At 38.5% G+C, this 26,355-nt stretch overlaps 1 protein-coding gene across 3 annotated transcripts in view; it reads left to right on the forward strand.

Annotated features, from left to right (window-relative positions):
• The window catches only part of atp1a2a (ATPase Na+/K+ transporting subunit alpha 2a), a 54,101-nt gene that overhangs the window by 19,050 nt on the left and 8,696 nt on the right, over positions 1 to 26,355 (forward strand). For all 3 annotated transcript variants that reach the window (XM_085256083.1, XM_085256081.1, XM_085256082.1), the window contains exons 11-23: positions 5,235 to 5,369; positions 7,374 to 7,453; positions 9,002 to 9,111; positions 10,153 to 10,328; positions 13,632 to 13,768; positions 15,632 to 15,782; positions 16,518 to 16,686; positions 17,500 to 17,654; positions 21,242 to 21,365; positions 24,737 to 24,882; positions 24,982 to 25,112; positions 25,381 to 25,482; positions 25,696 to 25,787. In XM_085256083.1, the coding sequence (XP_085112209.1) occupies positions 5,235 to 5,369; positions 7,374 to 7,453; positions 9,002 to 9,111; positions 10,153 to 10,328; positions 13,632 to 13,768; positions 15,632 to 15,782; positions 16,518 to 16,686; positions 17,500 to 17,654; positions 21,242 to 21,365; positions 24,737 to 24,882; positions 24,982 to 25,112; positions 25,381 to 25,482; positions 25,696 to 25,787 (1,708 nt within the window). The remainder of the gene's footprint in view (positions 1 to 5,234; positions 5,370 to 7,373; positions 7,454 to 9,001; positions 9,112 to 10,152; positions 10,329 to 13,631; positions 13,769 to 15,631; positions 15,783 to 16,517; positions 16,687 to 17,499; positions 17,655 to 21,241; positions 21,366 to 24,736; positions 24,883 to 24,981; positions 25,113 to 25,380; positions 25,483 to 25,695; positions 25,788 to 26,355) is intronic.

A 26,355-nucleotide genomic window follows, 5' to 3' on the forward strand; every position in this document is an offset into this window, starting at 1 on the left:
AGAAGAAACTGGAGGCCATACACACGCTGAGCAATGACTAAAGCTTAAATACAACAAGAATTAATACTTGAATGATAACAAAAAAGGCAATGCAAGAATATAAAACTTCACCTCAAAATAATCAAGAAGATATACTTCTTGTTTAGCACAGCAGCCAACCGACCAACTAAACAAACAAACAAACAAACAAGCAAACAAAACTCAAAACCCAAGAACCAAAACCAGGGACACTGATCGATTCCTGACTCAGTGCTCTACCAGAATGTGAACACTGGACACATATAATGTAGCACTGAAGACACTATATGTTCATTTATTTAACTTCAATACGGAAAATACATGAACATAGCCTCTATAAATGATGGATGAAGCCACTCTTACATTACCTAACACATAAGTTTGACTCTTGTTTTAAAACCTTAAGTTGAACATTGTTTCCATCACCATCTTCCTTTTTTTTTGAAACCGTATGTCACCAGCTGAGGGGTGGATGTGACACCACACATTCATAAGTTAGTGACTTGTCAATCACAAGTCCAAAGCATGCACTTTTTAAAATATATATCTTATTTTAAATAGAAGCTTACATATTAAAAAAAAATCACGTTGTATTCAGTAAGACTAGAGACTGAGACTTAAACATGTCAAGGAAATGTTACAGAGGTCATAAATCAAGAGAAAATGAGCATGTTCTCAAACGCTTCTGTTATTACCAGGTTTCTTTTTGCAACCAAAATAGTCACGCACTGCTGGCTGGCAGAAAGAACCGAGGTTCAAGGCTTTAGCCCCAGAGGCTACATCTATCTTTTATATACACTGTGTGGGCATAACCCACTCTCCTCCTGTCTCTGATTGGCTTACTCCAGCCAGTCATCACTTGTCATGTCCAAACCCAGCCAAACCAACCAATGAAGGCAATGAGTATTCACCAATCAAAAACAGGGTAAGGAAGGATGCGCTTCACCATCCTTGGAGAAAAAAATAACCTGCCGTACTGAAAGATAGGTGTCGTTTGGGATTTATAAGTGGTTCTATGCAATGCAGCATGAAAAATAGATATGTACCTGCCGCATGTATACCATGCAACACAGCAGCGATCACGCTATAACATCAAGTTACTGAAAACTTTGCATTTATATTTCAGCTTCGTGAATTATCTCTACTCCCTAAAAAGGTGGAGTATACCACTTTTAGTTTAATCCAAGGGCATTCTGAGTGGGTCTTTTATATTTGGATCAAATAATGCATGCACATTATTCATGACATGATTTTTGACAACATGGTTTGCCAGTAGGGTGAACTTAACAACATGTGGGAAGTGTTAGCTGAGTTGTCACTCCAAAATAAGAAGTGGTGAAATCAGTGTTCACTCACTAAAGCTAAAAAAAGATTTAATTCATGACAAGACTGAAAACTGTTAAACCTATAAGTGCTTTTGTTGTGCCCACAGGCGTAGATAGATAAACTTCACATACACACATTTGTTGCTAAAATAGCTTTAAAGTTAAAGTACAGAAAAATGCAAAAAGCAGAGTCAAACAGCAGCAACTTTTGTAACATAAATCAAAGCACTTGTTACACATCTTAGCCTCTTTTAATGTTCCATGCAGACAAAGTGGTGATACTTCCGATCAAAGATTTATATGCTTGAATATGTGCTTAACTAAAAGTGGCAATAAAGCCATGTAAAAGTAGTATAAGTGTAAAAGACCCTAATAAAAAAAAATGTAAAAGTAAATAATTTAAAATGTATTTAAAGTCCACGCAGAAGAATAGACCTGATCATGTTATTATAATACTTATTACATCATATATCTGGCGTTTGCAGTTTGCACGTTGTTCAAACGGGGGCTAATTTAAACGTTTGCACATACTGCCGGCAATTTAATCTATAAGGTTAACATTGTTAACAGAGATTCAATTTGAAATCTCAATCTGAAAATTTACTGGCGTACATAAATAATATAAATGTAGCGAAGCTAGAAGGAAAACATTTGCCTCTGAAATGTAATGCAGCGTAGGTATACAACAGCACGAAATGCCGCAACTGCTGTTTGCATTATTCAAATATGAGCATATAAAAGATGTATATTTTCTAAATGATCATACACTTTATCTTTAAATGAATCACGCCATCAGCTCCCATACTGAGTGTATTAGAGGTTAAAAGCACAATGTTCTCCTTTGAAATGCGTAACGCTGAAAAGCATAATGGCACTATGCTCAAGAAAAGTGTAAACACTTCAAAAGAAACGTATGCACCGTGCTTTACATTAGAGTAGCCGTTATTGTGTCTCTTATCAGAAAGAGTATTACACAGATCCCTGAGAGTGGAATTTTTTTTTTTACATGTTGAGTTTTCATACCTTCTGCCTGAGGGTATCGGCTCCGGCTCTTTGTACAGGATGTGGTTCGGGTCTCTGGTAATTTCGAGGCTCTCCCTTCTCACTGTCTCTTCAAACATCTCTTGGATGAGACGAGAGGGAAAAGATGGGGCCAGCATGCCAATTATGTTCCCTGCCCTTCTGATCAGATTTTGAAGTTGTTATCTCAGTTTAACGGACTGGTTACCAAACCTTCTTGTTATGCCATACTTGAGCAAAGATAGTTTGTATTCTCTCCTGTGGTCAGCCCATCCTCAGCTGCATGGCAGCCACAGGGGAATGAAAACAACCCATAAAAATAATTTGTCAGTACCACTTGACACTTGGCTTGGCATCTCTCTCACACATAAATACACATACACAGAGGATAATCCAATGCACCCCTGGAAATGACTCCCCCAGCACAGATACACAAACACACACACACTGCTGGAAAGGTAAGTCAATAATATCTCCGTCTTCTACCGACTGCTGCCCCTCCAAACTGTGCTACATTGACCTAAAGAAATTCTCAGCATGGCTCTCAGTGACAGGGATTACAGCTTCTTGACTCAGATGGGAGCAGACGGTGCCAGTGCAGCCTCTGTACCCCTCAAGGTGGGCAGATTTGCTCCTTGGATTAAGTGACACGCGTATATCCCAGCAGCCCTCGAACACAGCAGTCGAGGCTCCATTAACATTACGCGAACAAGTACCCATCTTACTCGGGAAAGGAGAAAAATGGAATTTCCATGATCTATTTATTTATTCATGAAAAGGCACAAACAAGGACAAATCTTGTGGAGTGCGTGTCCTTGTTTGGCGGCCGTTCATGAATGAATAAACAGAAACAAAGAGAAATTTCTTGTCTTGGTTTAGCTCCCACTGGTGTATCGGGTGTCAGGTCAATCAGTTTAGCATAGATTTTAATAAATTGGCTCTAAGAGTGGTTTGAAATGCCGTTATTATCATGGAATTTTTATGAAGGTGGATTTCACAGGTTATCAAAAAAGAATTTTCTCTAAAATTATCCAAGTATCACAGCAAGCAACTTTATCAGACAAGTTAAAGCTGATAAACCTCGAAAAACAAAGAAATATCAAACAAGCTGCTTCTAGGAAAAAGAGAATAATACTACTTTGAGACTCGTGAAATAGGCTTTCTTACCATCTGTGTAAAGTTTATTGCAGGACACACTCTGAGACATGGATCTAATAAGCTTAGGTACAACATCAAGTTTGATGTATGCAGATTGTACCCACTGATTCACTCCCCACAAGGCATCAATTCCCACGATATTTCGCTCCATACTACAACCTCCTTGAAAACAGCTAGAGGACACATCAATCTTGTGCTGCCACAGCTCAATAAATTACATTTTTTATTAGAATCCCAAACATTAGGTTTGCTTTTTTCCACTTTGACACCCATATATTTTTGATCAGCGCGTTATCTCCCAGCTCCTTTCCCATTCATTGGTTAGCAGATGTAGATCTTATCAGCAGACACGTTGTAAGATGGTCTTTCTAAATTTCTTTCCCAGGCTGCTTTTAGTCACAGACTGTTATAACAGCCAACTTTGAAGGCCTCTTTGTGTGTAATATTAAAATCTGTTTTCCAGCCATGACCAAAGATATTGCCGCGGTTCTTTCTCGTTGGATGTCTTTCATCTGCGATAGTACAAACACATATAGTGTAGCTTATACTTGAAGATACTCTGTATCTGTCCTCATGTGGAAGCAGTTTACAAATATTAAGACTTATGAAGCTTTTTCTTTTGAATTAAGGTCACATGTAGCTACACAGGAAAAAAATGCCATCAACCTCAATGACCTCAATGAATATGATCTGAGATAATTTGTTATACTGGAGCTTGTGTTTTGTTGGACTCAGTATTTAGAATTAGTAGAATTAATTGGTCGGGGTTAGAAAAAGATCACGTTTTAGATATAAAAGCAACATTAAACAGATGAATTTCTATCGTCTTAAGGAAACGGCTATAAACAGTGGCTTCAGATTTTTATAGGTCATCATAACAGCTAGGACAAATGATTTAAGGAGCGCTTTAATTAAATATGGTTTACTCAGGCACTCGAGAAAATAACTCCATCAAGGACAGTTCTTCACCACCGGCGACACACATGTGGGTGGTCTGTGGAAACAGAGCTGAAGACCCCCAGCTACAGCTGGAGCATATCTGAGAAACTGGCCCCGCTACAGACTGAAGTGTAAAGTCTTTGTTGCCAGATAAATAGATCAAGCATCAAAATTAACCTTTTCTTCCTGAATTTCCTTGAGTATATTATTTTTTCACACCACTATTGGAAAAATATAACCTAATAATTTACTCATTTACTACAATCTTAGCAACCAATTTGCTGCTGATTATTGCCAACAGGCAATACTCAAATGTCTTCCTCCAACAGTATTTATTTAGAAAATCATCAAGACCTTTAGAAGCTGCCCTTGAGAGTTTACAAACAGCATATGTACCCAACTAATTAGCTATATTTTTCCTGAAGAAACTGGGCTGTTTTAATAAAACTCTTCCTCATCTTGTAGATTTTTTAAAAAGGGGAAAACATTGACTTCTTTAACATGAAGTTATTAACTTAGACAACAATATTGTGGCCAGCATTGGTAATTCAGATCATACTCCACTACCTGCATAATTAATAAGAAACATAATGGATGTAAAGGAAGTCCTCTCGGGTATCTCAGCTAGTGTTTTAATCAATTAAATAACACATAATCCCAAAGCTTCCCTCCACTGCAGTACGATAAACACAGGCAATGAGACAGACAACACTCATTTCCTAATATGCATATGTTAGTGACTGTGCTAATGTGCTCCTGTGTGTGTGTCCCCAGAGGGAGACAGCGGGGGACGCATCAGAGTCAGCTCTGTTGAAATCCATCGAAGTGTGCTGTGGGAGTGTTCGTGACATGAGAGCTGCAAACCCCAAAGTGGCAGAGATCCCATTCAACTCCACCAACAAATATCAGGTATTGCATGAGACTAGTGTCACGTCATGGCTTTGGGCTTGAACTGATGAGAAAATTAACACAAGGCTGAAATTTATTACTGTGCATTCTGGGTTTTTGTATATATACATATATTAAGCAACCTAAAAATCTAATAGAGTAACTGTTATGTAAATAGATATTGTTGCTCACTAGCCAGAGGAGGTATTTATTTCTAATCTTGACCAATTTTATGTTTATGAAAGCTGCACTAACATATGTTATCACTTAAAACTGACTGCTTTTCTGTCAATTTTTGTATTAAAATAAATTTTTACAATGTTTTAACAATCTAGATTTCTAGATTCTAGAATCAGTGTGAGCAAGACTACACAAAAACAAATAATGTCATGAAACTTAGTGAAAGACAAGGACAAAGTCTTTAAAATGTCAGTATGGGTCCAGATCTTTTGGGTTGCAGTTCCAGTGGTTTTATTTTTAATGTATTCATTTTATTTATTCATTCATTTCAATTAAGAGGTTATTCCTCTATTTACTTTAAATGATCTTTCACAGTTCTGTCAGAGCTGTGGTGAGTTTTTCACACAGATTTCCAAGACGTCCATGAGAGGAAAAAAACAGAATTTTTTCCTTATATGCCAGAACTAAATCATGCATATTCATTTTTTAACCTTTTCCTACTGAGGGAAGGCAGCCTGAACATGTCTGCTCTTTTACCAGAGACACCCTGCTTAAAATTCGCACTGCTGCACGCATTCATACTTGGAAGCTGCCCAACAAGCCACAAATGCAGCATTGTTGGTAACAAGAAAAACGGTTGCAGCATTAAAGCAATGTGTTTTATTTATGTTAGAAAGATACATCAGGATTATGAACTGGCTTGGCTGGGATACTAAGAAAGTGCTCTGCTGTTGCCTTTCAATGCGCAGAAATCCCATTTGTAAATCTATTGTATGTTGAATATGCTATTGAATTGTAAATGGGTTGGTAACCTGCTTATAAACAGTGCCTGAATAAAAAGGCCTAACATGCCGGGAGAAGAACAGGTGAGAAGACCTGGATGTACATCACTAATTAAAATTTTCCATCATGCTAGACAATATCAAACATTTGCAGAGGTAGCTTCTTATGAGTCTGAGCAAAGACAAGCATGCTCTGTAATATTATTTTTTCACCAAAGTGGATTAAAAAAAATTGAGGAGAAGCTATTTTTTTAATAAAATTGAACAAACATTTCCCATCCAGTATCTGTAGTAGAGAGGCAGTTGTGAAAGGTCTTACGTTAATCCACATGCTTCACTCCGTCCTCTAACAGTCAACACCAACAGAGCCAAAAGTTAATACTGAACTATATGAAGCCATCACGCAGAGCATTAACACCTTGCTCAGGGGAAGTGTAACAATTAACGCACAGAGATGTGTGTTCGCTTCGCTTTTCCACACCCAGTCTTTCCCAGCTTGTGTGGAGATTCGAACCAGCATATGAATTGCACAGCAGCAGTGTTGAAGCAAACAAAGTACTTCCCGCATGCATCTTGTGCACCTGTTCCCTGACTTAGAATAGGCACGTCTGTGTTAGGGGAGGGGAAATAAAGCAATTTTGCTCTGGTTTTCTGAGATTAGATATGTTGTGACTCAGATACAAATTACCTTGGGGAATGTGTGTGTGTGTGTGTGTGTGTGTGTGTGAGTGAGTGAGGGAGTGTGTGCACACAAACTACTGTAGGTATGGGGGAAGGGATAATGCAAGGTGCTACACCAGAGGAATATATGCAATTGGGTAAATGAATGTCCCTTCAACATAAGGCATACATATGACTTTCAAGGTACACTCAGTCAATTCAACCTTGAGATGATTTTTTTTAACCAGTTGGAAAATATGACAGCAGTGAAAACAAAATAAAAAAAATAATAAATAAAAAATCAGACTAACAATAGACAATCCACAATGAACCGCATGTGTGTATTGTTTTTAAAGCAAATCCCACAGTGTCCTCACATTTCCTCCTGTGCGTTTTCTTCTAGCTCTCTATCCATGAAGCGGAGGACAATCCCGCTGGTCATATTCTGGTCATGAAGGGAGCTCCCGAAAGAATCCTGGACAGGTTGGTTAATCAATAATGGATCGATTATATGTCTCAGTAGGAAAATAGCACAAAATTTGACTCGTTTTTCATTTAATGTTTCCTGTTGCTTTGTGGTTGCGGTAAAAAAAGACTCTATCCAGGCTGTTAATTTTCTATATATTGCTTTGTTACTGTCAGGGAAAAGATTAAAATCCAGCAACATAATAAAACTGGTTGTTTTTATCTTTTTTTCATAGGCTTTGTTTAAAATATGGCAGCAATATCCTTTAATTTGTCTTTATTCATGCATAATATTTACAAGTGGGCACAGGTTAAGAAAACTTAACATTTATGCACCCGCATGATTGGGATTCATTTTGGCACTGTTTAACAGTCTGATGGATGCTCCACTGTTAGAGGCGGCAGGGCGCAGAGTCACTAGAGGTGGGCGGTAGATGACCAGGGGAAAAATGTGAAGTTAAACTTACCTGAAAGAACATTTTTTCTTATTCTATCATGTTGACATTTATTTTACTAAAATTAAACTTATTTTTTCCCTTAAAAAAAAAAAGATGATAGTTGTTTTAAAAAACAGTATGACTTGGGGTGGAAAAAGTTATTGCACTTTAACAGCTACTTTTGCAGCAAAAGTTCTACCCGGGGGTAAGTACTAACTACGAAAGTCCCCGGGGAGCTGCATACTTTCAAAGCCTTCTTTCTGCTTGCATTCGCACTGCTAATGGGAACTCTAACGTGATGTAATAGCTGGCCAGCGGTTGGTAATGCAACATCACCTCTTGTTGTGGTCCTTTGTTTTCTTGTAATCCTGTTTGAGCAGCTTCATTTTCTTTCTGCATTGCTTCACTGTGTGGTGGATGCCTTGTAGCAAGTTGAAGGGAATTGATTTTTTTATTTTTATTTTTTAACGTTTGCCTCTGACAAGTCAAAATCTTGTTGCATTTCCTTCTTTTCATATAGGCACAATAAAGCCTGGATGCCACTGTCAGTTTACTTCTTTGTGTTATTTTCTCCACTTTACGGTTAATAAGAGTTGTTGTATGAGAGTATTGTTTTACCATGGTTTTAAGGGTTTTTTTCATGTGAGCTGTCAGTTCCCTTTTATGCTGAGAAAGTATCTACTTTTAAAAGAAGCAAACAAAACAAAACAAAACAAAACCCTCAAAGCAGAGTTGTGAACTACAGGGGTCTCCAGTTTATGCTGTACAGCCACAGAAAAAAAGAGGGCACTACATGTCAAAGTTTGGATTGTGAATAACTTCCTGCTGTCCACATCTCTGCCTAATAATAAGATTAAGCGCTCCTCCAGTGTGCATATACTTTGTATGTAACAGTGGTGCAAAAACAAACCCAACTCAGTGCTGACATGAATATTGAATTTAGAATAAAGCCACAGTAAAGCTGTTGTTGGCTGATAAAAAAACAACTTATCCCTTTAAAGGCGCAAATCTTTTTTGACACCACATATCACATTGTCCATATAGCTGGAGCTCATCCTGCTTATGTAATACAAGCACGCTGATTATTGTAAGCACCGTAGTTCTAAATTTATTATTCATTGTTTTACAGATGCAGCACCATTATGGTACAAGGCCAGGAGGAGCCTATGGATGAAATGTGGAGAGAGGCTTTCCAAAGTGCCTACCTGGAGCTGGGTGGACTGGGAGAAAGGGTGCTTGGTACGTTTATCTAGTGGCACCAAATAAAAGCAGTCTGCTTGGGAATAGGTGGAGAGGAGAAGCAGCTGGACACAGCACTTACTTTTTATAATCGCCTTGGTACACAGGGTAGTTTGCCCTAATGTCCCCATAAAGGTAAAGAATGCTTGCACTGCAAGTTTTTGGCTCTTGCCTTGGATTGGAGCTGACACAGAGCAAACACTTTTAACCAATGTTACACAAAATATTAGAAACATTTGTTTGCAGCGTTTTAAGGAGTATCAGGTGAAAATTGAGCAGTAAAATGCAGCACATTTTGGGTTAAAAAAAATCAGTACTGGAAGTTCAGCTTTCGGTGTTTCTAAAGTGTTCGGCATTCTGACTCTGTAAATGTCATCATTTTGACAACCAAGGAGAAAACTTACCTGGCATCTTTTAAAAAGTGCCATAGGTAATAATTATGTGCTATCATCATTTTGTTAGAGTAGGCGTCACAACAGTGGAATATGGAATGGTGCCATTTTAGAGTGAAACTCCTGAAATTGTGTAAATTAGTGTGTCTCAGTTATGCCTTAGGTGATGATGATGATGGGTCGGGTGCTTCTCCCGTTTTAGACTGAGTGTGGTGTTTCATCCAAAGTATCTCACTTTGGGCGATTGGAGAGAGAGAGATATGACGGAAGCGATGTGTATCATGAATTAATAAAAATGCCCGATTCAATTTGTGTTGCAAATCTGTGACTTCTGAATCTGAATAAGCATATGGAAATGTACAGGATCACTGCAACCAGATGTATTTTCTGAGGGTGTATTTCATATATAAATCTTACTCACATTTCCTTAACGAGCTTAACTGTAAATAGCAACAGTAACAGTAAAGTCCACCATCAAAAATCAGTATTGCTTATTGTTATATGTTTCCTGGGGGTCGTAAAAAACAAGCGTCTTTTTAAAGGTTAAAAATATGTTTCTCTCTTGTTTTTTCAGTAGCTGTAGTGTACTTTGAGATTTCATTTCAGTCTGTTATGAACAATCACCTCACTGATCTCTCTCCTCTTCCAGGCTTCTGCCACTTGAATCTATCCTCATCTCAGTTCCCTCGAGGATTCACCTTCGACTGCGACGACACGAACTTCCCCACTATGCAGCTCTGCTTCCTGGGTCTCATCTCCATGATTGATCCTCCGCGTGCCGCTGTGCCTGACGCAGTGGGTAAATGCCGCTCTGCTGGCATCAAGGTAACACTTTCTGCAGATTAATTTATAGTGCTTCCTGATACTCCTTTCCCTCTGGCTTCATTCATCAAGCTTTTTAAAGAGGGGATTTGCATGTCAAATATCTTTTCAAATCACATAGTGAAGTCCAAATGACAACTGATCACTTCTCAGGACCATGACAGATCATGACCAATGGACAAATTAGTTCAGGCACGGCACAAAGTCAAGCTCAGCTGCAATCCCAACAGATCAGCTGATGTCAGTGTGGGCTGGCATTGACATCAGACTTTTTGCCAGAAGGCTCAGCTAGCCTTCTGGCAAAACCCACACGGGAATGCTATTTTAAGCTGCTGTAAGCTGTCGGAAATGTTCTGCATCTGCAAGCGACTTTGCAGTCCACCTTTATCCCAGGTCCTGCTTTCATGTGTACTGTACATGACTTATTCATTGTCATATGTGTTGCAAGTGATGCCTGTTCTCTGCTATAGTCATACTGCTGATCTCCCCACTTTATGCTTTCAACATAGCTTGTGTAGAGGTCACAGAACAGCAGGCTGCTAAATATATTTCACTGCAGATGGAAAAACCCATCTTCCTTTGACTATGAGTATAGATGAAAATGCTTATGGCATGTTTTGCATAAACACTTTGAAGGCTGGCTGAAGTACCCGAACAGTTTTAGAGTTTGCTCGGTAGTTTATCAGAGCTACTGCTGCAGGTGTGGCTATCTTCGGGTAAGAAGTGACAGACAGTTTTACGAATAAATTATGGCTTTGGGATGAAGAATTCAAAATAATTGGCAAATTGAATTGTTGGCGTTAAAATAAAAAGCACGGAAGGCGATAAAGAATGAGCTGAATATATTCTGATAGCAATTTGTAAAAAGAATCCATTTAGCTAAATGCAGATTCAGTGATTTACTGCAAATTGTCATTATATGTTAATCGACTCCAAATACACAGAGCAGATTTCTTTTTTTTTTTCGTCAGAAAAGTAATAAGCCAGGCCGCAGGAAGGTTAAACAACTTCCAGCAGAGATAAAAATGGATAATGAGGAGAATGAGGCATTCTAACTCAGGGGAACAACTACAAATATGGGGAAAGGATTTTGCATGTTTAATTTCAGGTACAGTAGTTATCACGCTTCTTTTTGAAAGACAACCTGTAATTGGCTTAAAAGTGAACTAGAGGCAGAAGTGACTGAAAATGCTGCTGTATTTATTTTTGTAGAAAACAGCTGGAAAGTTTGTGTTAAAAACATATCTGATAAAAAGTTTAAAACTCAAATGTTTGTGAAGGTTCTCAGTCATCCAAATCATCGTAGTCTAAGGAGCTTGGAAAGAAAAGCGTCTGGGCTTCTTTAAGTTGCTTGAAGACGTTTCACCTCTCATTCGAGAAGCTTCTTCAGTTCTAAGGGTCAATTGGTGGGGAGTCCCAGATTTAAGATCTGTGGGAGTTTCCCCCAAAGAGGGACAATGGACACCCTGGTGATCCTCTACCTAATCACACAAGCCAAGGTGTGAAAACGGGTGTGGGTCACAATCAACCAAGGTTTCAGGTGAGCTCATTGCGAAACATGGCCCCACCCTATCATGCGATTTCCTGAGGTCAGGTGGCCCAGGATGTGAGTGGGCGTTAAGATGCCTTGGAAGGGATCTCAGTACTCGATTATAGATGGCAGACAGTTGGTGTCGTAAGCCACCGCCTCTGTTCTAAGATGGTCGTTCACAGTGGACATAGATGGCTTCTTTCACTCCTCTTTCAAACCATCTGGCTTCTCTGTCCAAAATGTGAACATTGGCATCCTCGAAAGAGTGACCTTTGACCTTAAGATGCAGATGGACAGCCGAGTCTTGTTCCGTGGAGGTGGCCTTTCTTTAAAACTCCACGTTTCATGACAGTTTTAGTTGAATATATAAACTTTGTTTTGACTGATGCATTAGGACATGTATTAAGCTATATCTCTGTTTTAGTGCCTCTAAAACATATAAATCTAGTTATAGTTTACATTATGGATTGCAGTGTAAGATTTTCACTTTTGCTCTTTATCAAAATAGTTTAAACCTACAGGAAATGATCCCATTTCTAAACAATTTCTACAAATAAATACTCGAAAATATAGTAGCTTTAAAATGATCCAGGGAAATATAATTTTTGTAGCTGTACAGTTGGGTGATTTTGTAGTTTGTAGTTTTGCCTCTTTACCACACCACAATGGATTTTAAATCAAACAATCAAGATGGGATTGTGAAGTACCTCTGAAATTGGGGTACTTTGTATAAAAATGACTGTATTTCCTGAACAGTTAATGTAACACTTTTGGTCAAACCCCTTGAGTTAAAGTTGAAAGTCTGCACTTTAAACGCATCTTGATTATTTGATTTGAAATCCACTTTGGTGGCTTACAGAGGTAAAACTACAAAACAAGACCCGTTTCTTTAAATACTTTTAGCTGGATGTTAAATTTTCATTATGCTGTGTAATCACAATATGTGTGATGTTTAATGTACCTTTATGCAGCCTGTATATGTGCTGCTGAAAGCTTTGGTGGTGACGGTAAAGTAATGAAGCAGATGTTAAAAAATAAGCTAAATGTACTATATGAACAGTACATATGGTTATAGATCCTAATATTTCCCACATTTCCTTTATAGCAGGCTATATATATCCAAGTTAAATGTATACTTATATATACTTCGCTTTTTTATTAGTTTTATAACTTTCCTTTTCAACAGCTTCTCATCAGGGAACTGATTATTTTCCACTGGGTGACTTTGAAAGAACAGAAAATAATCTCCATTATGCAGTATGTTCTTTTGTCACTTCTGTAATGAAATGAAAAGTGGGCTTCTTAGCAAAGTCTGCATCTGTCAGTTACTTGTTATTGGAAGATTACAAAGGATTGGATGATACTCGAACTAAACAATAGACGAAAATACGGTGCCTAAAACCAGCATAAGAATTGTTACCTTCTGCAGGTGCAGCTGGGGATTGGCGAAAGTGGATGAATTTCAGTACACATCACCAACTTCTGTAGTTTCTTTTACCCAAAGACAAAGATTTGATGGATTATTTGTAAAATCATACTATTTTGCCTATAAGAAAGCATCACATTTAAGATTTAATAAATTTACTGTACGATTTGAACCTTTAACCCCTGATAACCCCACTTCCTCCCAGTTTAACTACACAGCACATCTGGATGAGTTATGTGCCTGTAGAGCCTATACTAAACTGTAGCTTAGGAATGCTCTGATACATGGCATACAGATGAGATACAGTCAGGCTTCATGTGACTTAAGGGATCCTTCTGTCCACGGTCAGGTGATCATGGTTACCGGGGACCACCCAATCACAGCCAAGGCCATTGCTAAGGGTGTAGGAATCATCTCTGAGGGAAACGAAACGGTTGAGGACATCGCTGAGAGACTAAACATCCCTCTGAGCCAAGTTAACCCCAGGTGTGTGTGCACGTGTATAAAGGGAGAGTCTGACTGCGTGCTTTAGCTTCTAATAGTGTCTGTGCGACTGTGAGAGTGTTTCAGTTTGTGAACTATGTTGTGTCTTCTGGATGTGTTGTGCATATAAAGTGGAAGCAGTTGATTTAAATTTAAATAAAAATAAAAAAAAAGGATACCAGTCGCATATCTTTCCATTCAAAAGCGTATTATAAAGATCAGAATCAGAAGAAACAACTTTGTTACATGTCTCAAGGTAATAAAATCTGCCTACTAGGACCTCTGAAGGTCACTAAGGTTAAAAGAAAACCTCTTTAATGGAGCAGAGTCAGACAGCCTCTCTACTTGTAAGATTATGCTTAAAGATTTAGATAAAGCTTATATTTAGGGCTGGATTAGATGCAAGCTGCTCGGGGCTTCCCATCATGTGCTGAGCATTTCTTCTTCGCTCACCTTTTTTCATCCTTTATGTGTTTGTACACCACTCTACTCCTTAGTTATTATTCATCTCTGGCTCTCTTCCACAGTGTGACATTTGTCCTCACCCCCAACCAGTCACAGCCGATGGTTCTGATTCTGCCAGAGGTTTCTTCCTGTTAAAAGGGAGATTTTCCTTCCCGCTGTTCTCAAGTGCTTACTCACAATGGTTCCTCTGACTGTTGGAGTTTTCCGTCCATTATTGTCAGGTCTTTACTTTACAATATGAAGTACCCTTCGACGATTGCTGTTGTGATTTGACACTATATAAGCTGAATTGGGATGAATCTAACTGAATTGTCTGAAGGATGTACAAAGTAAACAGAAATAACGAGGGACAAGATTCTTGATAACAGAAACACTCTGGATCCCTTTATAGTCTTCACAGTTTTGTTTCTATTCCAAGGTCTTCAGTCCAGTTGTTTGAGTAGACTTTGGTTACAAGCAATCAAATAGTCTGTGTAACATGGAGAGCACTAATAATAATAATAATAATAATAATAACTTTATTTGTATAGCAATTTTCAAAACACAGTTACAAAGTGCTTCACAGTTTGAATAAAAGCCACACACTGAAGATAAGTGTACATGTTAAAACATACAGACACATAATCAACCACACGGTTTTCCAGCATACACACATACATGCAAATAGTTCCAAACTATGGCTGAAAATAAAAGGGATAAATTAAGGGAAACCTAACCTATAAAAAATAGTTCTCAGCAAATTTTTTTTAAAATAAATAACAGCGTGAATAGGAGGATTTCAACAGATAAGCAAGGGCTACCTTCTCACAGCAATATAACTTTTTGCAACATTATTATTATTATTGTTGTTGTTGTTGTTATTATTATTGTTATTATTATTGTTGTTGTTGTTATTATTACTATTATTATTATTTCATTCATCTGCATTCATAAACAATGTGCTCTGGACAGAAATGGAAACCTTGAACTGCAGCCATTTCCCACCATATGATAATCAGCAGTGTAGTAGATGGGTTTTGAAATAATAATATAGTGCAGAAAATCCTGATGACAGTAATAAGTAAGCATGTACTTGGAGACTCCAGGAGGTTGAATTACTTTCCCAATAATTTATTTTCCGTATAATACAAAACAGCACATATTCATCATTAGACTTTTATTTTTGTGTAGATTAGACAAAGGAAATAAAATGCATTAATGAGCAAGCTTTGGATTGGCTGCTTGGCTAATTGTCTTACTTTCAGACATATCTCCCAAATGTCAAACTGTTCCTTTAAGACACAGAGCATGGAAATGTATGTTTCCCGCTGCTGCATTTGTGTGGTTGCCTGACAATGACAGACTTGAGGGAAATGTCATTACCACCCTCTGTATAATTGTACCTGCTTGTGTGTTTCCCAGGGATGCCAAGGCGTGTGTGGTGCATGGCTCTGACCTAAAGGAGATGAGCTCTGAGTACCTGGACGACCTGCTGAGGAACCACACTGAGATAGTGTTCGCCCGAACCTCTCCACAGCAAAAGCTCATCATTGTTGAAGGCTGCCAGAGACAGGTCAAGGGTCACACATGTGTGTCTGTGTGAGTGAGAGACAGAGTGTGTGTGCAAATGTGTGATTGAGTCTTTTTGAGAGCTTAAAGCTGAATTGCAGTGTGTGACGTTTTATATAGATGAATGCAGGCATTTGGGTGTTTGTGATAAAGACTGAATGAATGCTTGAATGTGCCTGTTTATGTTTAAGTGTGGAGGTATGGTTCTGTACAGGTGTGTGCGTGTGTGTGTGTGTGTGTGTGTGTCTTCCTGCCATTTAATACTGAATGCAATTGTCTGTATGTGTGTTTGTGTACTTGAGCTGTTTTTAGTGCAGGTGGTTGAATGAATGAATGCTGGCTTTTGTCCTCATGCTCATTTAAGTGTGTGCTCCTACAATGGAGGCCTGTTTGTGTGTTTGAGCATGTGATTAACTTTATGTTAAACTCATATTAAACCCTATATATGTGCCTTAAATTAAATGCTGAGCTTTTATGTACAAAACTTTAAAATTATGTGTGCGTGCACTTATTCACATCCCCATATATTGAGGTCATGCTACAATTCACCCTGGCTCACTCACTCTCACTCCTCGTGACTGAATGACTGCAACTCAATTACATTTTTCATTTAATCTCCCCAGAGCTGCTTTGAAAAGACATTAAGACAGAAGGGGCGGAGGGGGGAGAAAGGCTTTAAATCACGGTACTTATCTTTTTCCTCTTGACACTTTTTGTTCGCCGGTCCTTGTGGGTACAGGGGGCGATCGTGGCTGTGACAGGCGATGGCGTAAACGACTCTCCGGCACTGAAGAAAGCCGACATCGGCGTTGCCATGGGGATCGCCGGTTCTGATGTGTCCAAGCAGGCGGCTGATATGATCCTGCTGGACGACAACTTCGCCTCCATCGTCACCGGAGTGGAGGAGGGTGAGTGTGGGGGAAAGGCAGGGTGTCAGAATGGAGGCATAAAAGGAGAAAATTATAGAGGAGGAAACAAAGAGGGGAAAGAAAACATTGGAGGAAAAAAGTGAGTCAGTGAAATATAGGGATCAAGAATTTGAAGGAAAAAAAAAAGAAAGCTCACAGAAAGCTCTTTTGTCATTTAACACTAGAGACCAGAGATTTTCTATTTTGAATGAATAGCAGTTTATATGTGAAGAAGTCTGGTTGATTTCACAGAGTTTATGCTGTGACTAGAGTCAGACCTCAGTCAAAAAATTAACTCTCAAGTAATTTAGCATTTTTTTTTTAACGTTGACTTGAACACAATACAATTTTTAAACAGATAAAATTAACTAGAATAATTTAAAAAGACTTTACTCAGCACTATGTGGGTGCCGCGGTGAAAGGACTCTGAGAAGTTTGAGTTAAGATTAGAAAAAAAATGAGTTTAATGGAAATGGAAATGTTAAAATGTGATGTATTAATAAAGAACATTCGGCGACCCGAAGGACGGATTTTGACCTACAATTTTCTCAGGAATACTCGTAATTTGACATGCCTTTGCTCTCAAACATTTGACTTGAGATTTAACCTTAGATTTGCTTTGAGAGACTGATATTTAATTTAGCTATGGGTGTTTAATATGGTCTTAGATTTTAAAAAATCCATTTGTATTGTGGATATGCTGATGAAGGGGTCGGAGTGACCTTCATTTAAGTAAGAAAATTCACTCGGCCTTGACCCACCTTAAATCAACCATCGACACTTTTTTCTTTCTTGCTTTTTTAATCGCTGCAGGTCGTCTCATCTTTGACAACTTGAAGAAGTCCATTGCGTACACATTAACCAGCAACATTCCAGAGATCTCGCCTTTCCTCCTCTTCATCATTGCGAGTGTTCCTCTTCCTCTGGGAACGGTCACCATCCTCTGCATTGACCTGGGCACAGATATGGTGAGCACTGAGGAAACAAACTGAAATATCTCTTTGCAATAATACCTCAAATAATTTCCTTGACCAACTTTTTTTTAGCCAGAAGCCAAACAAAATTTTCCAAGCATCACTGCACAGTCTTAAAAATGTTATTTTAAAGACTTCAGAGATGTAATTTTCAATTTTGATTGTGTAATACTTCTTAAATAGTGTGCAGTGTTTATCTGAAGTGTGTCTGGACTCTTGACAGCACTAATACTTTATAAAAGTAACTCTTTCTGGCTTCATGGTTTTATCTCATCACTATATTTGTCTTTTCTCAACTTAACTGCTTTAGGATTAACATCACTCATTTGGACTCAATCAAATATTTCTCCTTCCTCTCCAGTTAACTATGCTAAGCAGCTGCAAGTGAGTGACTTCATGACAAATTCATAATCTTATTGCATCAGCCCAAAGATAATGTGAGTGTGAAGTGTGAGTCATAGATGAAAATCTAGTGCCTAAAGCCAGTCATAAAATTTATTTCTTATAGGCAACAGTTTCACTGATTCTTTTGCCCTTTTTCAGGCATGATCAGTTATTGATTGAATCATCAGCCTTGAGTTGAACATTTTTGCTGTTGCCATTTCATCTTACAATGCACCAGCTGCACATGCTCCCTTTATGAGGACTTTAGGCAGACTCACAAGAACTATAACAGAAATAACTATATGGCTGTGGTTTCAACAGATGTAACAGTATTATTGCTGCTTTGCAAATGAGTTGTGGATCTATACATGCAGTGGTTTATGACTGACAAGCTCAGTCACATGCTCATTTGCTAACACATTGTCAATCACAAGTCACTAGCCAGTGAATATGTCTTATATAATCCTGTTCCAACAGTATTGATAACCACGGTTAAAATGAATATAATGTATTATTTGATTTGACCTGAAACTAGTGACTTAGCCCATAAACTCATCATGGCTGATTTTCTGAGGTCATGGCTACTTTCCCAAAGACTTCTATAAGAGAAAGTCTTTTTGCAACCAGTCGCACAAACAACAACAGGAAAAAAACACTTCTGCTTTGGCTTCAATTTTCAGCCCTGGAAGCTGTGTCCATCTTCGACACTGTCTATGCTAACTAGCATAAGCGCAAAGCTAATTAGCATATCATGACATATTACACCTAAACAAAGCAATTTATCACACACATTATTCATCCCACATGTACACATGCTGTTTACACCAATACAAAATGTGCTCACAATGAAAAATGGTTAAACTGTGTATTTCACCAGAAAGCTTTGGCTATATATCATTAGTGTCCCTGCATTCAGCGACATAAATGAAGCAATCCCACAATTCACCTGCCATAGCTGTAACATAATCGTCATTTGTTTGTCTTTTTTACATTGTTGATGATCAATCAATCAATGCAATCAAATTCTCTAGTAGTATTGTAGTAGGATTCAGTGCTCAGACCAATATGTGACTCATGAGAGCTCCAAAACAATTTCAGTTTCCGTTTCAGGGCTTTTACCCCAATACTTGTTCTTGATCCCCAAGTAGAATGGCAGCTTTATTGCAAGACTTGTTTTTTTTTTTTTTTTTTTAAATATTTGTACAACAATTGCGAAACAAACTTAAATTGTCAAGTCCTACATGTTATATACCTATGTTTGTGTTTGAAATACTGCTGTTTATTCAACTTTTACCATTTCTGCATAGAACCTTTAGAACTCATAACGCTGCATAATATTTTAGATAAATCTTTATTTATTGAGTTGTGAGCTTTCACCTTCTAAATGCGGGCTAATTTTAATGATTTGTCTTCAAGAGAAGGTGCTAATTATTAGCATGCTGCATAGCTACCGGCAAGCTAAAGGTGACATTAACGAAAATGGCACTAATACTGGTGTCAAATATGAATGCCTGAAGGTAAAAAGAAAAATGTTTGGTTTCATTTGCTCTTTCATTTGGGGGGAAGAAATTCGCTTTTGCCTCACCGTCGACGTCCATTTGTTCATGTAGAACAAAGACCGAGTGACACTTGCATACAGATTTACATTTCACAGCTCTAGTATTTCCAGATGCCAGTCTCTCCTTTGTATTTCTAGCACCAAAAAGAAAAAAAATAGAGGGTTGCTGGCACACTGCTTGCCTGAGGGGCGTAATCCATCATTACAACAAAAAAGAATCACACAATGAATATATTCAGAAAGACTTGTTCAGTTGTGTCCATTATTTTAACTTTAATTTTTCCTGCTCTCACCCAGGAGCCATTAGAGTGCCCCCGAAACTGGCTGTTATACAATGTTTTTCACGTAATCAGGTACATACATTAGAAACAGTCTCCCACTGCCAAGAAACATTTTTCCCCCACAGGTTAAAAATAAAGAAGAACAGCTTGCTAACATTGTTAATAAAGCAGTTCAGACTTATTTTACTTGGGTGACATCAAAATTGAACTTCTTTGGTTTCCTAGCAGCAGAACAGATTTGTTCCTGTTGACAAATATTTACTCAGCTGTCTCAGATCACAGACATACTGCATTCTTTATTGGTTGAATTTCTCTTTAAAGATGACATGACTGAAGTTTTTTTTTTTTTTTTTTTTTTTTAAAACACACAAATTTGTTCACCTGTTTTGCATATAAAAAAACCCCTTCCCTTTCAAAGTAACATGTCTTCATGTATCCAGTAACTGCTGGTGGAATGAACAGCTGGATGTGAGCTTTGAAGAGTAGGACTAGCCAAAAAAAAGTACTCGAGAAGTGTTTATTGTACAGTACAAAAGTGCAGATTTCCAATGGTGGTAAAGCTGTTAACAGCTTGTTAACAGCGACGTTCCACTCCAAGCTACAGGCTGGAGGGCTCTGCTGAGATTTAGGAGTGACAATCAGCACTTGGAGTCTGCTAGGATTATTTTTAGCAAGAACTACCATCCAGAAATGGATGCTTATCAAAGCAAGATGTAGCACACTTAAGAATGCTTCAACACTGAGACTTAGTTTTTACACATGTACTTTCAAAGGTGCAAAAAAAAACCCCCCAAAAAACAACACAACCTCTGTCTACACATCCCTCTCTCCAGCTCTATCCTCTTCTTTCGTCACTGCTGCAGTGGGTCAAGGGAGTGTAACACCAAAACAAAGTGGATTTGTACACCACAGAGCATGCGCTCAGTTTCACACAATGCCAAGTCCACACCTCAAAGCTCTCCTAAGACCCAAAGATTCCTGCCCTAAGTCACACATATTGCTCTGTTGCTTACCTGGTAAAACCAGCCAATATACGATCTTTATTACAGGGACCTTTCTAGCCTCCTGTTTTATGAATGTCTTGAAATTCACTATCCGTCTCTCTCCTCTTGTCTCTTCTCCCCTCCTCCCTCTCTGTCACTGTCGTTACTTCTTTTTTTCCCTCCCTCCCTGTCATTTCTCTCCCTTTTCTCCCTCTACTCAGTGATTGAGTGATTATATTAACAGTCTAGTCTTCCCTGTGTCTGGCATTGTCATCATGCCTTTGTACAGATGCCACAAAGACAAATTCCTGCACATTCATCGTACAGGGAGCTTAAGCCGAGGTCGTTCTGTTCTGTTCCTCCGTTACCCTCCAGGTTCCAGCTATCTCCCTGGCCTATGAGACAGCAGAGAGCGACATTATGAAAAGACAACCAAGAAACCCCAAAACAGACAAGCTGGTCAACGAACGCCTCATCAGCATGGCATACGGACAAATAGGTTTGGCCTCTTGTCATCTTTCAGCACTGCAGCTCGTAAACCTGAATCACTGTGACAGGCCTCTTCTTGTGAAGTTTCAGCGATAATAAACATCAAAGGCATATAAACATTAAATACTGACATTTATCAGAATTTTTGGCATTTCTAACTGGCTTTGTAAATGTGTAGGCACATACAGTAAAGGAAAATAGATCCAGAGGTGAGCAGATAGTCCCACAATTTCACTCTAATTGTTGTGACATTTCGAGCAAATTGAGAGCAGAGAGTGCAACTTTTTTTCTGCTTAATCTTGGTCATGTTCCAGTTGTTGGAGCCTCACTTCAATGCATGCTTTTTCATCTTTGGTTTTATATGGTTTGGGAATAGCGAAAAATCAAAGACTGGCCTCATTTTATAGGCTGTTAAATAGGTCAAACTATGACAGGGCCTCACTGGATGACATGCAATCTTAAAATTGAACATGCTCTAAACAGCCGGTAACTCATGAACTCCCATAATGTGTGCAAGATAAACACTGCTGGGGCAAAATGTTTGCAGGGCTCAACAAATCACATTTACAAACCACTGCTGTGACATCACAGCCACAAGTCCTGAAAAACCTACTGATGATGTGATCCTGAGTGACACTTAGTGAATGCAACAGCAGCACAAACCACCGCCAGTGAGGAAAAAAGTTAAAACGGGTGAAACCAGCTTCTTGTCACTGACATGATGTCATAAAAACCTTAAACATAAACACTGACCTGGCAAAGAGTTTTAATGTAACAGATTCATGAACACGGTAATTAATAACCATTGTCTTAATCCATAATCAGTCATTTTTGTCACGGTCTGGCTGGGGCAGACCGTATGTGTTGCAGAGGAGGACTCAAACGCAGACCAAAACGTAGTGTGGATAAACAAAACAAGCCGTTTATTGAGGCTAGCAATGAGGGTAAAAATAATCGGGCATCGGTGAAAACTAAACAATAACCTAAACTGGGTGAACTAATAACAAAACATGAAAAAGCTTAACCATAGTGAACTGACATGGGTACCTGGGGATGAGACATGGATGAGCAGACGACCTGACAATGGCATGCAGAAAACAAAGGGCTTAAATACATACATGAGGTGATCAGGGGAGGTGGAGACACATGGGGGAAACAGCTGACAGACATAAACCTAATGACAGGACCAGGAGAGGAAAGCTAAATACAATAAACAAAGAACACATGACATTGTCAGAATAAAACAGGAAATACTAAAACTAAAACATGACAACACAACTTAACAGACCTAATATGTGATGAATAAATACAAAACCCCAAAACATAGAAAACCCAGGAACAATAACTGCCTAAACTAAAGGCAGATAGGAAATAACACAAACTAAATCACATAACAAAATGAGACAAATACAAACATGAACTCAGAGCGCTGGGTCAGAGACCCAGCCTGTGACAATTTTGAAGGTTTGGTGTAAGTGGAGTTTTTATGCTCTGCAGTAAGATGTCCATCCTGCTGAAAATGTTACGCCTACTCTGACAAAACGAATTTGGCAACATCAAATTAAAAGTCACTAACACCTATTATGGCAGTACTCAGCTGTCTGGAGCTATTTACCTTTAAAAAAATAATGTCACAGAGGAAAGAGGGATGAAAATACATTAATCTATTTTCCCTGACAAACACTAATGGATTGAGCTACTATAGACTCAAAATATGCACTTTGTAGGGATATAAGTCAGTATATATTGTCCAGGTTTAAGTTTAATCCCTTGGCCTGCCTGTTAATTCAAAAATACATGTGGAAAATTGTTATGGCACACAAGTTACACAGTTGCCATGCATGTTCAAAATGTATTTGCTGATGGTGTAGGTAGACTTTGCATTTGTCATCTTGAAATGCCACATCAGTTTGCTTTACAGGATTGCACTTTCCTACAACATTTGCTGGAAATGAGTAGGTGTTTCAGTATTAATAATAAGAAATAATAGGAAGTATATTAACATTTAATTAATTAAAAAAAGTTATAGATTAACTGTAACTGCTGCAAGACAGGTACAGAAGATAAAGTAAACACACAAAATAAGCAGCCTGATGAAACCAACACATACTGCTGTGGTCACAAGTTCAAATACACTCATCACTGGCATGGACGTTGCTTTAACCCCCTAAGACCTGAACTCTTTCATGGCATGCATTTTTAATTTCTATTTGCTATTTGGACTGAGTGGGACCTGATGAATGTAAAAACAAAGAATTGTCTTTTTACCTGATGTAGTTTCTGAGAAGAGGATATCAGGCCCTAGTAGAGCAAAATTTAGTATTGTGGTCTAGACAGCTCAAAATGTGATGTCCACATATGTAGACACCAGGTCCTATGAGGTTAAATGTGGGCTTCTAATTATTTTTTTAGTTGTTCTTTTTCCAGGGTGGAATTATTTTACATCTTTAATGACTTTAAAAAGCAGAAATTAGTGCACATGTTTGAAGTTATTTCGGATTTTTCTCTAATCCACACAAGTAAACAGGTTCACCAACCAATTTAAATGAATCTTCTCTCCCTTAGATTGGTTTAATATTCAGCCAGAATCATGCCAAAATGCATCTAGTTGTGGTGCAACTTCCCAAGAGACATTTAATCAGGTATTAGTGGGGGTATGTCCACCCTGATCCTGTATGTGTGTTTATATATATAAATATATCCATCCATTCTCTGCCAATTATCCTTTATCAGGGGGCTGGAGCCTATCCCAGCTGTCTTAGGGCAAGAGGCAGGGTACACACTGGACAGTTTGCCAGTCTGTCACAGGGCTAACACAAGCAACACAGACCACCATTCACATTCACACCTATGGGCAATTTAGAGTTTCCAGTTAACTTATCCCCACTAACTGCATGTCTTTGGACTGTGGGAGGAAGCCGGGGAGAACATGCAAACCAGACTGCTGGTGGAATTGAACTCAGGACCTTCTTGCTGTGCAACAGTGCTAACCACCATGCTGCCACTGTGCTGCCCCTAGATTTAAATAAATCATTAAAAACAAGCTACCACAAAATCCAAGCCATGTATAAACTTCTCACCACAAATCTATTTGGAAAATGATTTTTGCATTAACTAATTAACACTAACAGAATATTTACTGTGTTTTAAATGGGACAGTGATAAATCAATATCGCTTTCCTCTCTGAAATAACTTAAAATATTATTTTTCTCTACAGTATAATACCACTTATTAGAAAAGTTACAAAGTTACAAAACCATTGTTGGACCTTATGAACCTTTGAAATGTAACAGCTATAAAATGTTACATTATTTTTTAGATCATCTAAATGAGTTTTTGCATTGCTGTCTTATGAATGGGCTTTCATATTTGTAATCCAGGTATGATCCAAGCTTTGGCTGGTTTTTTCACCTACTTTGTAATATTGGCTGAAAACGGCTTCCTCCCAAGAAACCTAGTAGGCATCCGCATTGACTGGGATGACCGTGAAGTCAATGACCTGGAGGACAGCTTTGGGCAACAGTGGGTAAGGAATGGAGACTGACACTCGCCAACATGACCTGAATGAATAAATGAATGTTTCCACTCTCGCGCATGAGTAATACAATGTGTTTCATCCTGGCAGACCTATGAACAGAGAAAGATTGTGGAATTTACCTGCCACACAGCCTTCTTCACCAGCATTGTGGTCGTCCAGTGGGCTGATCTCATCATCTGTAAGACAAGGAGGAACTCCCTCTTTCAGCAGGGGATGACGTAAGTGAGTGGGGTGTGAAGTAAGGGAGGTGGAAGAAAGGAAAAGAGTGCTGATGGAAGGAGGAACTGAAGCATGTAGAATCGATGCATAAATGCGGGTAGTCAGAAAGGTACTCTTATTCTTCAAAATGAAAAATGATTTTGACTCTTTTTTTTGAGGCTTCTAATACTGGGACCATATCGTCACTGCTATTTTAATGTTCTGTACTTTAAAAACCTGTATAAACCTTTTCTTTTCTCTGATGTGCACCTTTTTTCTGCCTAACAGGAACAGGATTTTGATCTTTGGCCTGTTTGTTGAAACAGCTCTGGCTGCCTTCCTCTCCTACTGCCCTGGAATGGACGTTGCCTTGCGCATGTACCCCCTGAAGTATGCTCTGCATATGCATATCTCCACTGAACTGAAAAATAACCTCTTAAAGACCTAATAGGCTGCCATTAGCCTGTCACTCTGGACTTTAAATGTAGTCTGTGATCTTCTTAAATACCATGTTGTTATCCTTAATATTCAAAAATAGCTGCAATGAATTTAACAATTTGCACTCCGCCTGTGAGTCACTACATCTTCCTTTTTCCCCCTCAGGATCCTTTGGTGGTTCTGTGGCATACCATACAGTCTTCTCATCTTCATTTACGATGAGGTCCGTAAATTTATTCTGCGGAGGCAACCAGGAGGTAAGCAGTTATTAAGAGAGAACCATGATTAAAAGATTTTTTAAGCTTATTTATCTTCTTAATAAGCTAGAATAATAATCAAGTGATGGTGCAGTATAGCAGTTGAAACCCCTATCTCAACCACCACATGTGCCAAACTTTTAAAAGCTTTCCTTCTACCTTGTGTAACTCGCTCAGCCTTCTGTCCTTGTAAAAATAAACACCATAAAAGAGAAGACTGTCCAGTCCTTTAAGGACACATTGATTGACAGTGTTGCCACAGCTCTGCTCTGTTGAGCTCACCTAAAGCATCCCAGCAAGCATTTGACAGATGGTGACTTGTAGAAGAAGATTGAGTTCAATGTCATTCCAAACAAGCACAAGGTATTTATATATATATATATATATATATATAAAAGCACCTTGAAGTGGTGTGGACTGAGATTAAAAATAAAAGTACAGGTAGCCAACAGTGTCGAGTGTAGCGCATGTACAGCAAAGCAAGTAAGCTTTAGTGTTTTTGGTGTAATATTAAAAGCATAGTTTATTTCTGACAACTTCTTACACTTGCAAATGCAGGCTTCACAGT

The sequence above is a fragment of the Mchenga conophoros genome, linkage group LG18 (genome assembly GCF_057382185.1).
Source record: "Mchenga conophoros isolate Kocher_MC1m ecotype Shallow Benthic linkage group LG18, M_conophoros_male_GT1.1, whole genome shotgun sequence".
NCBI classification, from domain to species: domain Eukaryota; kingdom Metazoa; phylum Chordata; class Actinopteri; order Cichliformes; family Cichlidae; genus Mchenga; species Mchenga conophoros.